Source organism: Lissotriton vulgaris, chromosome 9 (genome assembly GCF_964263255.1).
Source record: "Lissotriton vulgaris chromosome 9, aLisVul1.2, whole genome shotgun sequence".
Taxonomy (NCBI): Eukaryota; Metazoa; Chordata; class Amphibia; order Caudata; family Salamandridae; genus Lissotriton; species Lissotriton vulgaris.
Genome location: NC_141697.1, coordinates 244,148,352 through 244,165,333, shown reverse-complemented (window position 1 = coordinate 244,165,333; position 16,982 = coordinate 244,148,352). Strand labels below are relative to the sequence as shown.

At 43.2% G+C, this 16,982-nt stretch overlaps 1 protein-coding gene across 2 annotated transcripts in view; it reads right to left on the bottom strand.

Annotated features, from left to right (window-relative positions):
* The window catches only part of FERMT2 (FERM domain containing kindlin 2), a 658,554-nt gene that overhangs the window by 429,609 nt on the left and 211,963 nt on the right, over nt 1-16,982 (bottom strand). For both annotated transcript variants that reach the window (XM_086937426.1, XM_086937425.1), the window contains exon 4: nt 14,477-14,611. In XM_086937426.1, coding sequence (XP_086793552.1) covers nt 14,477-14,611 — 135 coding nt within the window. The remainder of the gene's footprint in view (nt 1-14,476; nt 14,612-16,982) is intronic.

Below are 16,982 nucleotides of genomic sequence, written 5' to 3'. Positions count from 1 at the left end.
GCATGTGGTATCGCAAGTTTTTTGTGGTAAATCGAACCCATGCTATAATCTCTGAGGAACGCAGAAACAGATTTATTTACATGTCTCCTTGCTTTCTCAAATTGTGCACAATGTTGATTGGACCAATTCCATTTCTGTCTTTGGCATATATTGGAATATACCAAGGCAGATCGAGGAAAAAGTGTCATCAATTGTCGAAAGGTGTCTTTTAGAAGCATTTCCAGACCTACCCCAGTGATTGTGCCTAGATCGTTCCCACCACAGTGCACAATTATAAGGTCTGGTTCTGGGAGATGCATAAAAGTTTTCACCAATGGAATCAATTGGTGACATTTCAATCCTCTTTTGGCAATCCATGTTATGTGTACATTTGGTAAGCCGAGGTTGCAAATTCGTCTGCTTACTGCATATTTTTCACTCCAGTGAATATAACTGTGTCCTATTAGCCAGACCTTCATTTTCAAGATATTTGTAGTCGTCCTCCGATCGGTTCTGGAAGTGGAATGGTAGTTAGAAGTTGAAATTCTAAATAAAGAAAAAGGAAGAGGCTGGGTGTGGTTTAAAAAATAAAAATGATTGGTTGATTGTAAGAAGTGGAGATTGAACAGTACGTTGCATGTTAATGTATGTTAAACGAAAAGTACTATTGGGTGTGAAAAAACAAGACATGTAACAGAGCTGTGTATTGGCAGGTGTTTCTGGAGGGAAAATAGTCTTCTTAGTTTGTTGTAGAACGTTGAGACATGAACTTTTGACCTGTGCCTTCAGCAAGGTGCAGAATGAGGTGTAACCATGGAAACAGCCGGAGATGGCAGTTGGTGATGGGTTCACTCTTTGGTGCCTCTGCATCTGACTCTGTTCTGTGGTGGCAGGCGGAGAACTGTTTGTTATTGTGGAGATGAAAGGGTGATAAGGAGAGAAATACGACATAGCGTCTGGCCTGTAGAAGCGTGGGAGCAGTGATTAACTCTTAGTGAAGCGGAACTGGGTCGGTGCTTGGTAACAGTAAAAAAAAAATGTTAACAGTGGTATAACTGTCTTTACGGTGCGCGACCTACTAAGAAAGAGTTCACGGGCCGTAATTGGCTTGCAGGTTCTAGTATCAGTAAGTGAGGTCGAGAAAAGAAAACATTCAGGACTTTATTTATGAAGGCCTTGCGCCACCGGTGCGTCACTTTTTCCCATTTTAAAAAATGAGGCACTGGCGGCGGAAGGTCTTTATAAATAAGGTCCTCAGTGTCTACAGTTAAGGTTATGTGGAACCCATGAATAGTTTTTCAATATGAAATCATTTCAGTTGAGATTATGGATTAAAAGAGAAACCGTGAATATTTGAAATGATTATTTAGAAATGTACTGTTTTAAAGGGCAAATCATTATGTAATATGAGTACAGAAATTGCAAAAAACACAGTAATTGGTATTGTCAGTAGTACATGGAATACAAACGCTATAGTTGAAGAAAAATGAATATAGTTGGAAAAAAACATTGTACACTCTTATAAGGAAGTATATTGTATTTTAATAAATGGAAGAAGGTCTCTGGCCTTTCAGTTTAGGAACGATATATGAAAATGCAAGTGGTTATACATCATTACTTTATCAACCAGCTGTCTACATTCGAAGCACTATCAAGTTTGTGTTAGGTTACTGTGTACGGGGAAAAAAAGGCGCCAAAAGCGACAAAATGGCGAGAGGTGCATGTATGTAATCTGTTGGATGCTGCGCAAATCAGTATTGAGGAGAACTACTGTATTGAGATATCTTTTGAAGGTTGCAGTATTGCATTTGAAATACAGCACAAGTAACAATGGAAATATTGTTGAAAGAACATATTTTTCTGTAAAGTATTTTAAAAAAATAATTTTATAGAAAATTAAAGGAGCAGAGGCGTGTGAGGCGGAAATAAGCAGTTGAGATGCGAAATGGCGTTTACAGTTATAAAAAACTCGTTTAAAATTTACACATTAATTAGGGTACATGTAGCATATATTAGCGAGTTTTGCATCGAGTACGTCTGAAATAACCTTAGATAAGATATGCAATAGAATTGTTGAGATTAGACTGTAAAAAAATAAAGTTGAAAATCGAGTAGCTGAAGAAACAAATGTAGTCCACATAAAAGACCAAAATTTAAACAACACGAAATCATAATGTCCACTGTCAGTAAAGCCAATAGGTCTGTTCTTCAAAAGAAAATATGAAAAAGAACGTGAAGAATATAGGGAACCAAAAGGAAATGAGGACGTCAATGGCTTGTGTAAGCGTTATTGAAGCATTGTTTAGGCAAAATAGGTAGCTTCTGCTTGTAACAGGAAATCGGTTTTATCATTTGAAAGTATGTCAGCTATCCAATGGAAAAGAGTAAAGCAGTACTCATGATCTGTTAAAATCGGAGCCTCTTATTATCAGAGGGCAGCTCGGTGGGTTTTCGATGTAGTTCTGTTAGGAAAGAGTTAACCGTCCATTGTGTAGGCAAAGTATGCAGCAAGTGCTTCTAACATGAAATCACTGTTATCATCTGAAAACATGTCAGCCATCCAATTGAGAAGATGAAAGGAGCATTCATGATCTGTCATTATTGGAGCGTCTTTTACCATCATAGGGCAGCTCAGTGGGTTTTCGATGTAGCTCTCTGTTAGGAAATCTTGCGCCGCTGCGAATATATTCCAATGACCCAGAACTCCTTGTATCGCTGCAAAGGCCATAAACCCTCCGTTGTAACAAAGCTGTTCATGATCAAGTAACGGATTCATGAGGTGATTGTAATTCGGTTCAGGAGGTACCAAATTGCAGAGACATAAATCCAGGGCCCACGTGAAATCACAGCTCAGGCAATGAAATACAGGCTGCACACAGGTGAAATACGAATATCGAAATGATAATCGATATGAAGTATTCAAAGTTGAGAGTGGTAAGGTGCCGTAGTACAGAAGCATTAGTCGACCAAGATGTCACTGACCATGTCATGAGTGATGTAATATGTAATGTCATCAGCAGTGCATTACACGCGCAAGTTATAGTGAGTCCAACTAACTATAACGTGGAATTTCATTGGTTTTATATCAGTAAAATTTCCAGCTAACTATAACTGGTGTCAAACCTATGGTTTTTTCAGTGAATTTCATAGGTTTTTTAAATGCTACTTCCTAACTATAACGTGTGTAAAACCTATGGTTTTTTCAGTGAATATATATATATATATATATATATATATATATATATATATATATACATACATACATACATGCATATAGATAGTACAACGTCTTGGCATCCGTGGAACAAGACGAGGCGAACCCTTGAATTGTGCGGTATAATTTTATTGGAGCCCAAACACCACACCGAACAGGACGCGTTTCAGCCCTAGGAGGGCCTTGATCACATGACAAACGCTGAACAGGTGAGGTGACCCTTTTAAAGTGCTAGCGTGCATATAGAATGAAGTAGATATAGAAGATAGACTAATGCTTTTTCCTCTATCATACCTAAGTAACTCCATAGTACTGTTTGTTTACACAGTGCAAGCAATAAATAACAGTATAAATACTATAAATTCAGGTTACATTATAGGGGCACAAGAATAATTTAGGCATTAAAACTAGGAGTACGGAATAAAAGGCAAGTAAAAACTATAGCAACATGTAAAAACCTCTTAAAAAAAAAGGTTAATTACATATTAATACGTTATCATGCCATATCCCTATCATGTTTTTACCAAATAATCATCGTGTGCCACTCTGTATCAAGGACGCGGATCACAGGAGATCTCAATTTGACCTGTGCATTGCTTCAAATCAAACGGTAAAATGATCCCGATCTCCTGTATGAACAATGTACTGTTAAAGCTTGCAAACTTTCTGTGCCGACAGGAGCAATAAAGCTCTAGTGGGCAATACATTATGTGCAAAATCGCAATTTTAGTGCAAGCACTGAATAAATAATGCACAATTCATAAATTTTCTGTCACGCTAGATTAAACCCAGTGTAAAATACTTGAAAAAAGTGGGTCACATCTATAACTTTAAACATTTACTAATTAAAATTGGAATATTAGAATATTTCCATCATTTGATATGGGAAGCAGCACATATGTATAAGATGATATATACACATACAGAAAAAAGGTCAATATATACATGAATCATCGATACAGTACAACAGATAAGACTCATAGATGGGTGTACATATCTTCACTAGAATTCATTCCATTGGGGATCTTATAGTCGAACAGTAATATTTGACGTGTTTCCAACTTTCGTAAGAGGCCCTCACGGTCTCCCCCCCCCCTCCTTAAAGGAGCAACTGTATCGATAAGAAAGTATTTTAATCCCTCTGGATTCTTGTTGTGAAACTCCTCAAAATGCCTTGCTACAGGGTACGCGGTGTCGACATTGGTGATGGCTCTGAGGTGCTGGAGTATCCTTTTATGTGCTGGTAACTTTGTGCTGCCCACATAATGTAGGCCGCACGGACACTCCAGCACATACACCGCGTACTCTGTCTTGCAAGTAAGCTTGGCTTGGATGCGCACTGGTTGGTTGTTAAAGGGAATAAGATATTCACTCTTGTTGATGCCATTCTTACAAGCCTTTCAAACTGAACATTTGCGGAAACCCTTGCTCCCCAGCAGCCAGTCCCCAGATGTTCTTATTTCTGGGTTGCCTTCCTAAAAGTAATATTAGGAGGAGTAGGCATTTGGTCACCTAAGATCTGATCACTGGCAATAAGTGACCAATTACCACGTACTATTCTACGAATAGCCTGATGCTGTCTGCTATACGTTAAGTTCAATCTGGTTTCCACTTGGTCACTGGGGGATGCTTCTTCAAGGAGGTGCAGCTAGCTGTAATCTACCTCTAATATTGGCTCTACGCATGGCGTTATCCACAACCACCGGGCTGTAGCCTCTCCTAAGGAATCTGGACTCACATTCCTTCTAGGCAATCATACAATCGAAGTCGGAGCTGCAGATCCTTCTAATACGCAGCATCTCACCATACAGGATGCTGCGTATCAGGGGGGCCGGATGAAGACTGGAGGCATGAAGGATGGCATTGCCAGCAGTTGGCTTCCTAAATAATCTGGTGCGCAATTCCAAGTTGTGTATGTAGATTTCTACATCCAAGAAGCAGATGGAGGAACAACTCATCTGGCTAGTGAAGCCCAAATTTAAGGAGTTATTGTTATCATTAATGAACACTGAAGCCTCATCATGACTACCATTCAATATTATGAGTAGGTCGTCAATGTATCTCAGCCACTTGACGACCTTAGTGGCAAGTATTAGGGGGAATGAAGGCTGTAAGACCTGCTCCTCCCAGTAGCCCATCTGAAGACAGGCATAACTAGGGGAGAAGCAGGCCCCCATAGCCACACCCCTTGTCTGTTGGAAAACCTGGTTCGTAAACTGAACTGTGTTTGTATCACAACTATTTTCTATCATCAAGTACCATAGAGGTGTGCTCATTAAGACAAGGTGGCCTGCTGCTAAGATAGTGCAAAACAACTCGGAGTCCATCTTTGTGATGGATTGGATTGAAGTGTACAAGTAGGAAACATCCAATGTAATCAAAGTGTGGCCAGGTTGCCGAGGCACATCAGCAAGTTTTTGAGTAGGTCTCCAGTGTCTAATACGAAAGATGGCAGTTTAACGTATTCTTGGAGAAAAAAAGTCTACGTATTTACTCACGTTTTCCAGGATGCCATTGCATGCTGATATTATAGGGCGTCCTGGAGGTTTTTTACTGTCCTTATGTACCTTTGGGATAAAATACGTCACTGGCATCACCGGATTCATATTCCTCAGAAATTTGTACTCATCCATTGTAAGCAAACCTGCACTCCGCCATGTCATTAATTTGCCGTAGATCACATTCCAAGCAAGTTTGACATCTCCCATGTTGACTCTCTTGTAGAACTCTTTGTCAAGCAATTGGGCCCATGCTTCTTCCATATACAGTTGTTTGGGCAAGAGCACCACATTACCACCCTTATCAGATTCACGGATAATGATGTTCGTATCCCCCACTCGCTGTAAATGTTTATTCAAACAAACAGCAACCACGGACTCCATAGAGACTTTGTAGCAGTCAATTTTAATTGATTCAAACAAAAACGGTAAAACGGAAAACACTTGACGCGTTTCTGGACTTTCTCCCTTTCTCACGAGGGTTAGACTCCATGTTAAACAAACATTTATATAAACACGTGGTTTCACAAGAACAAATAGTGAGGAAAGACTTCCATTCCATGTCAAAAATTGATATCTACTACGTTTCAAGACCCCACCTCCTTCAATTTCTCGGAACTCATTTCGTGTCATCCCATCCTACAAAAGTAGGTACACAGTCTTCTGTTACAAGAAGCCATAGAACGTGTCCCAGTTCATCAGAGAAGCCAGGGGATATACTCTTGCTATTTCCTGGTCGAGAAAAAAGGTCCTTTTGTGGAGTACAGGACTATTCTGGATCTTCGCATCTTAAATAGTACATACGAAAAGAAAAGTTCTGGATGCTGGTTCTTCACCAGATCTTCCCCCATTTACATCAAGGAGACTGGATGTGCTCCATAGATTTGCATGACGCTTATTTCCACATTCCAGTGTCCAGGAAGCATCGAAGGTTTCTCAGTTTCCTAGTGGCTCGGCATCATTATCAGTTTCGAGTTCTGCCATTGGTACTTAAGTCAGCCCCAAGAACCTTTTCAAAGTGCATGGCAGTGGTGGCGGCTTTTCTGCGCAAACTAGGAATTTTCATTTACCCATACCGCGACGACTGGCTTCTGATGAGTTCCACTCCATCTCTGCTTCAGTCGCATCTGTCTTACAGTCTCCACATTCTGAACAAACTGGGTCTACGAGTCAAGTTCAAAAAAATCGATTCTAAACCCCACTCAGAGCATTCACTACCTCGGATCGTCGCTGGACACCGTGGAAGGAAGCGTGTGTCCTTCGGAGGAGAGATTCGCATCTATCAGGAAGAAGTCTCAGGAGCTTCTACAGACTCTCAGTCCTTCGGTCAGACAAGTGTCCTCTCTCCTGGGGTCCATGGCCTCGTGCATCTTCATTGTCCCCAATGCTCGATTGCACATGCATCCTCATCAGCAGGCTTTAAAGGACCAGTGAGCACAGGCTTCAGGGAAGTGGGAGGATTGGATTGCCCTTCCCCAGTCGGCCATCGGGTGGTAGACAAAGATCGAATCTACTGCAGGGTGTTCCCTTTCACCAAGAGACTCCAACGCAAACTATCGTGACAGACGCCTTACTGCAGGGCTGGGGTGCCCATATGGATCACCTCCAGGTGCAAGGTCGGTGGTCGGACACAGAGAAGGGTTACCATAGCAACTTCCTGGAACTGAGGGCAGTCCAGCTAGCTCTCAAATCCTTCTTCCCGTCTCGGAGATCCAACTCCCTCTTAGTTCAGACAGACAACTCCACGACAATGTTTTACCTGAACAAGCAGGGAGGCACCAGGTCCAGAATTCGGTCCCAGGAGGCGCAAGCACTTTGGAAGTGGTTACTGGCAATCAATTTTTAACAATATTTAACACCCATTTGTTGCTTGTTATATTGTGCCACTCTTCCAGAAAACCAGCGATACTTCCTCCTACCGGAGTGGACAACACGTTTAGAGGAAGTATCTCCTCATTGTCTCGCTGGCTGTGTGGAGGTCAAGGCCTATTTATTGTGGCCTCTTCCCCTCCTTGGTCATCTTTGTTGGAAATGAGACCTTTTCTGTTGTTGACCCTGCGACGACCACTGGTTCGATTGACCTTTTTGTTGGAACTGGCGTTTCTAATTGGAGCGAAAACGCTTACGAAAGTCTTTCTCCAGACCTACCGCTTTAACTGTGTCCAGTTCAGCTTTCATTTTTATCATCTCTTCGTCTGCAGGAGGACCGAAGAAAGAAGATCCATTAAACGGTAAGATAGTAATCTTTCGCTGTACTTCAGGTTTAAGGCTAGTTAGTCGTAGCCATGCAGAACGCCTTGAACAGATCCCGTGAGCGTATCCGTGAGCAGCTAAATCAGCCACATCCGCTGAGGCGCTAATAACTTCGTTAGCGACAAGACCTCCTTCTTGTATCAATCAATCAATCAGGAGTTTGTTAAAGCGCAACTGCTCACCCGTAAGGGTCTCAAGGCGCTAGGGGTGGGGGAGGTGCCGGTTCCATTCCATCAAAGAGGGAGTCTGTCGAAGAGCCAGGTTTTGAGGTTTCTAGCGAAGATGGGGAGCGATGTCTGTCTGAGGTGGAGCTGAAGGGCGTTCCATGCTTTGGCCGCGAGGAAGGAGAAGGAGCGGCCTCCCGATCTGGTCTTTCTGGTGCGGGGGACCTCTGCGTAGGAGAGCTGGGCTGATCGTAGGGTCCTTTGGGGTGCGTGGAATTTGAGCCAGCTGTTCAGGTATGCTGGTCCGGTGCCGTGGAGGGCCTTGTGTGCGTGGGTGAGCATCTTAAAGGTGATTTTCGCCTCGACGGGGAGCCAGTGGAGTGTGCGCAGGTGCTGGGAGATGTGGCAGTGTTTTGGCAGGTTGAGGACCAGTCTTGCGGCGGAGTTCTGGATGTTCTGTAGCTTGCGGATGAGGTTTTTGTTTATTCCGGCGTAGAGTGTGTTGCCGTAAGATCTCAAAAATCTTGCTGATCTACTTTAGGAAGCTGATCTACAAAAAGACCCAGGGAATCCCATAAGGACCTGTTGTATCTTCATGAAAGAGGCCGATGTGTTGCACTTTTTCCTGCCCATGGAATCCATTACTTTGCTGTCTTTATCTGCAGGAGCTGAGGAGGAAGACATAGATGACCGAGTCTTCCTAGACGCTGCCACAATGATAGAATCTGGAGGCGGATCAGAGCGACGAAATAATGGATCCTGATCAGGGGCCTTATATTTCTTAGCTATTCGTGAAGGCACAGAACCCACTGTTGCAGGAGTTAGAAAAGTCAGAGTGGCAAGGTCAATAATGCCAGGAACAAGTGGGAGCAACGGTCTGGCTGAGGAACGGTGATGCAGGGTCTCAAAGATTACCGAGGTAGACACAGTAGGATCCAACATTGTTATATTTAACTTGCTCGCTCTTCGACATAACATCTCATTGAAGGTAGTGAGATCGTCCACAGGTGAAACTCATGATGGAGGTGTAGAGGTACAAGTAGGAGAGTAATCTCTCATAGAGGTCTTAGTAGACTAGGTAGACCAGGTGCAAGGTCTTCGTGGTCTCCTCCTTGGTGAAGAATGAAAAGATCTATCTCTTGAATGCCTATGATGGGTTTACGGAGAGCGTGATCTAGTCAGAGTTCTTCTTCTTGAAGATACCACAGTGGGTGTCCTTGATCTTCGTGGAGATCTCCGAGGTGTTTGAATTGGAGATTTCGACCGGCGGGAAGGAGAGTAGGTACGGGAGAAGTCCTAACCGAGAATGCTGATAGACCTAGCTTTCTTCCGCCTGGGTTCTTCACCAACTTCTGGAGAGCCCTCCGGTGAAACCTGTACAATATGAAGTTCAGGTGACGAAGATCTTGAGGGAGAGTGAGGTGCACCGGCAACCTCCACCGAGGCCCCAGCATGTTCCTTGTCCCTCGACGTCGACAAATGCCTCTCCCTCGACGTCGAACCATGGTGATGCGCTGTAGGACTCACGGGCTGTGAAGATTTTGACATCTTCAAAGGGGACCTAGACGTCGACCTGACATGACATTGTGGCGACTTAGACGTCACGGTGATCTCTACGTCGAATGGTGATCTGCTCTCGACGTCGACCGTTCTTCAGGTCTCTTAGAAGTCTGCAAGCTTCTCGACGTCAACCTACGGCGAGGTGACGGAGAGTGTCTCGACGTCGATGGGTGTCGACGACTATACATGTTTCGACGTCGAAATACCAGCATCTTGACCATACCTCGGGTCCAAAGCAGGACGCTTTGACGTAGAGGCCTTTCTCGACGACGGAGACTGTTCAGGCCTTTTCTTCGATGGGGGTTGCGACACCAACGCCGAACAATCTGGAATCTGCCTTTTTCTCGGTGTTGTAGAGGCAGACTGTAGACGGTGTCAATGCTTCTGATGAGGAGGGCCCTTTATCCCCAAGGCCACTTTCTGGTTGGAATTCTCCTCTATCCATCACCCCTGAAGCCAAATCCTCTCTCTATCACAGAGTGTTCTTGAGGAAAACCTGTCGCAGTGATAACAGGCGTCTACCTTATGAGAAGAAGGAAGACAAGCGATACACACGGAGTGTGGATGTGACCTAGCCATTTTTTTCCCACAAGATGGACAATTCTGAAGAGAGCTGGCATTTTGACAGAAAAAGATGACCAGTTTCTGTCAGAAAAGAAGGTAAAACTTCTTCCAGCACAGGAGAAATGCTTTAGAGCAAGAAAAATAATTTGTGACAAAAAGTCAAAAAACTGTCGAGCTCAAGCTCCAGGATCCTCACAGAAGGAGCCGGAAAAAAGAACTGCCCTAACTGCCACCCGTGGTGCATGCTGGGAGCATAGGGCTCTCTGAGGGTCTTAAAGGCAAAGTGCCTAGATTCTTGTAAATCTTAAAGGCGAGGTGCCAGTTGTCTTTTCGGTCTCAGGACAGTAATTCCTATGCAGCCTATAGGCCAAACTGCCTTCAATTACTTGTGTGTTTTTTTCCTTGTTCTGGAAAATAAAGAGATTCTTGTATGAAGCTATTTGGGTGTATGGTCTCTATTACAAGTTGTCTTAAGTAATTTATTACTATACAAGTATTGCTGACTTGTCTGGCTGTTTGTCCCTTTTTTAGCTTGGGCTTTTATGGGGATGCATAGTTACATATATTTTGATCTTCATACATATTTGAGTGTATGTATAAACTTTAGTGTCTTGACATACACCTGTATATGTATGTACATATATGTGTGTATATGTATGTACATATATGTGTGTATATGTATGTACATATACACATACATATGCACATACATACATATACACACACACACACATACACACACACACACACACACACACACACACACACACACACACACACACACACACACACACACACACATACACACATACATACACATACATACATACACATACATATATACATATAGTTATATAAGCTACGGGGTCCCGCACATGGGCGGGGATAATTCACTGCTTATGACTTTGATGAGTATCCCCTGGAAGAGAAACTGCATTTCAAAAGGGAAAAAAGCTTCTTTGAAGTGTGTGGCATTGTAAAACATAACTACAAATGGCAAGAGGTTCAAAAAGAACGACTGGTAAGAAGAAAAAATAAATAAACTAAAAGTAGTACCTCAATCACATAACAATCAGTGGAAGGACAGCAATCAAGCTGAAGCCATCAGTAACTGATCGTGCTCCAGCCGAAAGAAGAGTCAGTAAAGCCAGCACACGCTGGCCAATTAGAAGGCAGCAAATAAGAGGGACAACAAAACTAACCAACGAATATTAAGCAAGAGGCGGGCTGCAAGCTCCTTGTTGTACACAAGCTCTCACAAGCAAGAGCACATGCAGAGCATGCGCTGTTGCAGGCAAGGCCTAAAAAATTGGCAAAATAATGATGCAATTCTTTTCCAAAATGTGCAGCAGTACAAGGCACAACATAGTTCTCTCCCGATACACAATTCCAGTCGCACTGGGAAGTGAATAAAACTACACTTTTCTGTCCATCTTTAAACTTCCACTGACTTACACACGTGTCAGTTTGCATAAAAAACATGTGCATCAAGAGTCGGTAACCCAAATTACATTTGAAACCAATGTTGTCCGACATGGAATTTTAGGCTTAAGTCCAAAGCATGTTATGCTGCATTGTATAAAATGTTTTACTTCACTGCCAAAATCTACAAAATCTGTGCCCATATACCGTGTACATTTAATAACAGTCTCCAACTGTAGGATAAATGGGGCCATCTTCAAGTAAAAATCTAGATGTTACACCACATTGTAAATACATGCTCAAGTAACTGTTTGAGAAAGGATAAGCATCTCGAATTTACATCAATATCGCATGGGTGATGCACAGGACGGGTGTTTGTGTATAAACTGAACGCCCCCACTGTGCTCCTCGTGCATCCTTCCTCTTCCAGCGTACCAGTGACCTGTTACTGTGAACTGAAAATGCATGCCCTAATAAGAGGCCCCTGTGCTAAGACCATGGTTATTGTCGTATTCCTTAGGAACCAGAGTATTTACTTGTTTGTGTATAACCCAGCTAACTGGACGGTTTTACATAAAGGATACATTTTGCGCAGACAGCCCCAAGAAAACAAGGGGGGGCGGGACCATAAAGCATCACGGGAAGCCGCCTTCGCCCTTCCCTCCCCTCCCCTCCAGGTGGTGTCTCCCTTCCTGTTCTGCCTGCGTGCTACCACGCTTGAGTGCTTCGTCACCCCCTCCACCGGACCTCTGAGGAGCAGATTTCCCAGCACCCCCAGAGGCGGGGTCACCTGGGATTGACTTTGTCGTGCCCCCCGATTCTGGATAAAGGCTCCCCGCGGCTCCCGCATCACGGGAGGTGCCTGGGCCAAGGGCATGCCAGTCAGCGCCCTGTGAAGCTGGGCTACCACTCTTTCGCTTGACCCCATCTTAAGGTACTGTGCCGTCCCTTCCACGTTCCTGCTCTGCCCGCTGTCCCTACGCTGCTTGCGGTCCCTGGGACCACAAGCAACATTGTGCAAGGCCATCCCCAACGTCATCGCACCCCTAGCAATTGACTCACCTCTACATTCTACTCAGCGACCTCAACTTCCACATAGACTATCCCCAACAATGCCAACTCCATCACTCTCCTGGAGAACCTCAACAACATCAGCCTCCCCGCAACTGGTTACCGAACCCACGCCCAAAGCCGGACACACTCAACCCCATTTTCACCTCCGGCAACAGAAGCAAACTCAGTCACACCACAGAACTCACCTGGACTGACCACACCAGCGTACACGTCAACCTCACTGATACCCAGCACACCATCACCAGGCATCAGATCTCCTCCCACTGCATCTGGAGCAAGGTCAACGAAACTCAGTGATCACAGGCCCTCCCCACCTCCCAACCCAAGGCCTCCACAGACCTTGATCAGGCAGCCCAGAACCAACACTGCCGATCAAGTCACCCCACTGAAACAAAATCCAAGAAGACCTCCAAACATTCTAGCTGGTACCCCCAGAACTCAGGACTACCCAACACAACTGCTATCAACTCCAGAAAAAATGGCACACCACCAAGAAAACCAGCCAACAGAGCAGCTCACAATACAGCCCTTAGCAGCTATCACCGTCACATCAAAGAGGACAAGAAAGCAGCCCTACCCACCTGCATCGACCCAGTGATCAAGCACGCAAAGGAACTCTTCAAAACAGCTGGTCTTTTCCGGCTAAGGCAGACAGGGAAATTAAAGGGGCAGAGCTAAAAGCAGAGCACGGGGGTCTGAGTATTATTAACGAGGCAGGTACCTGCCATTCAGAGGAGTAGGTGTGTGGGTGGGCGTTTTAAAGAAGATTCTTTGCTTGTAAACCATAACGCTTCACAGCCTTCAATTATTAAAAAATAATAATAATAAATCACAGGCACACGCTGACTTTATAAAGTAAAGGGCGAGGAACACAAAAAAAGGCAACAGCAAACACAGGCAGGAAACAAAGCAAAATATAGTCCCACAAAATGAAAACAAACACGAAGCGTAAAGATACCAGTACTTGGACAGTGCTCTGTGAGAGGAAAAAGAACACAAAGAGGGACAAAGAGGAAGGATTCATCACTAGCAAGCAGGGATTTTAAAAGGACAATCGAAAGAACAAATAAAAAGGCAATGGGTGGGCTATAAGCCTGCAGTGCTTAGGCAAGACCCCCAAAAAAACCAAGACACTTGCAAAGTGAATATTTCTGGCTTTCATGTAATAAAGCAAGCACACACTGGCATGCACAAAGGATGTTGTGGTGACAATAGTGCACACAAGTGTAGAAATAAAACCTACAAAAAAAACATTGCTTTTGGGAGAAAATACCTGTAAGGGAAGTAAGTGAATGATTGATGACAATGTGATCAATCAAAATATTCCTTCATGCACAGAAAAGCAAGCAATACTAGGAGGCAAAATGATGGATCAAATATCTAATGGCATAATGGTAGAGACTAATGATCAACTATGAGAAGCCAAAATAAACTTCAAGCACTGGTAACTATATCTTGCAGACCGCTGCACTATCAAGGCAAACCTAAAAAACGCTTTCGACGAGAAGTTGCGGTCGCCAATTCACCTTGTACTAAGGACCGACCTAACAGAACCTCAAAAGGGACAAATGGAGGTCCCCCAAGCAAGTTCATTAAGCAAACTAGCGCCAACAAGGTTTTTGCTTAGTCTCCGGCATAAAGATTGCAAAATTTGAAGTTTTAAATGCATTTAAATAAAAATTGTGAATGACACTTAGTACTATGAACAGTATATTTAGCTTTGACACAAACAAAAAATGTCGCCTCACCGGATCCAGGAGTTAGTAATGGTCCTTCCAGTTCCAAAACCTCATCTTCAGTCAGTTCATCAATCTTTTTTTGTTTTTTCCTAGAAGGGTCCCTCGGTTTCCTTAGAAGAGAGAGTTCTTCTGGATGCCGGATATCTTTAAGGGAAGACAAATCAAATTTTTTGTTGATGACTGTACATTATGCCTTTAAGATGTTCCTACCCTCCTCCTAAAGAAAAGTAAAAATTCTTAAGTATTTGGCATGTTAAATCAATGTTGATGAATATTTACAAGTGTACATTTAATTTGTGTCCAAGCATCTGAATTTCATCTGCAAATTAGAGAACTACCACTAAACCCCTGGCTCCTGATTGGTTATAAAACAAGTTATACAATTCACTACACCTTATATGCAAGAACTATTTATGTGGTCCAGTACTATTTCGTGGCTGAAAGCAATTATTTGAGGAGGAAGTGAAGTAGGATTCCACACTTGCCGCATAGCGGCCAGAGCACACCAGCAACTTGCCAAAAGCCTTTTAGATCAATAGCTGGGTCATCGCTTGCACAGACATCCTGGCTCCCCTCAAGCGCACTTCAACAGCAAGAGCCTGACTACAAACCAGCTGGTTTACAGAGGAACGCAAACTGACAAAACACCACTGCAAGCAACTGGCGCGCAAACGGAGAACAAGTCAAGACACCACAGATGAATACATCTTCAAAGCCCCAAGGACACTACCAGCAGCAGATTTGAAACAACAAGCGCACAGCTCTTGCAGATCGCATCAACACTGGCACTAACAGCAGAAAAGAAACCGTTGCCATAAAAAGTGTCACTGGATCTCCCACTGGATCCAGCAACATCACCTCATTATAACCTCTTTGCAACACGCTCCATGAATGCTTCTTTAAAAAAATCACCACCATACACAGCAACTTCGATCCTCAACCTGACCCAGTAATAGTCGCAATTCAACAGAATGAACCATGAAGACCATCCATTCGGGGGTCCTATCTGACCCTTGACCGTACCATGTTGTAACCAATGGAGACTCCTACCGATCTGCGTAGCACTAACACCCATCCTTGATACTTCCATTGACTCAGCCATATTCCAGGACACCTGGAAAAATGCCACAATCATTCTCTTGTTTGAGACCCCATAAGCTAAGCAGCCACACTTTCCAACTACAGACCCATCTGCCTTCTGCCATACCCAATATAACAAGAAGATGTGCCTAAACTGATACAATTGTCAAAACAGTAATTGACTCAGACGGAAGAACAACTAATTTCCACCGGAGTTTTGCTACTTAAGAGCTATTTATTCATTTTAAATAGAAAAAATGCAATACAAGAATTCTTGGCAAATTACATACATTAAATAAAGATGAATTGGACACAACACAATAGAAAATAATACATACACATTTACACTGGTCAGACATATCACAGTCATTCAATTCACATGCATACATTCATACAAGACCCGACACACCCTGGAATAACGGATGTGCCAGTGTGAAAAGTGAAACAGTAGGATTGCTCTGTAAATCAAACAAATGTTACAAAAAGATATTTTTCAAAGAAAAAAAGTACACTCTGATAATTTAGTATCAATAAAAATTGTCAACACAAATTTCGACAATGTGTACAATAAAACTCGAGTGAAGTATCACTCAACACTTGGGTTTATATTAGAGCAACTCCTTAGACAGAGGCCTACGCGTTTCGAATCCCTACAGATCACAGAGGGGATTCTCCTCAGGGCCAGCAAGTTTCTGAAAAACAGAAAATAAATTCTAAATATCAGCCTATTCCGAGTGTTTAAGAAAACAAATGAGTGGAGGCCACCACTATTCCACACAGCTTACCCTTCTGGTATGTGGGGCTACACAAAGGTGTTGTGTGAAAGAAATACAGGAATTTGAGGCTTATACTATCGCACAAAAAACGAACCAGTTCGAAAAAGACAAAAATAACTTTTCTCTTGATAACGTGTATCCATTCCTGCAAACAGACTTTTACACTAAGACAGACTCGAGGCGATATCTACCAGACAACAGTGGTAGATCAAGAAATCAGTTTATTACCTTTTCGGACCCGTCCTTGTCCGGTGGTGATAGTGATAACAGTAACAGCAACAGCAGGCCGAATAGGAACCGGAAATGGAACCAAAATCAACAACCACAAGGCCATGCTCAGAATTCTTTTTTAGGGAGAGGTCAAACCAGGCCGAGGGCGAAAGTAAGATGGGTAATGACAACTCTCCGTCAACATTGCAAAAATTAACGGTTTCACCCATCTTTAACCTCTCATCCAAATCACTCACTAAGGCAGAAGAAAGTATTATCTCAAAAGGTTTGACTTTTGTACCATCGAAAAGGACAGATTTCGTCAGAATGAAAACCAAATTCATAGAGTTCTGTCGCAAACTTAGATTAACAACGTTTTTCTCGGAAAATCCCATTTCATTGTCATCTGAAGTCACAGGACTTAGGAAAAAATCTACTTTTTGTCCTCC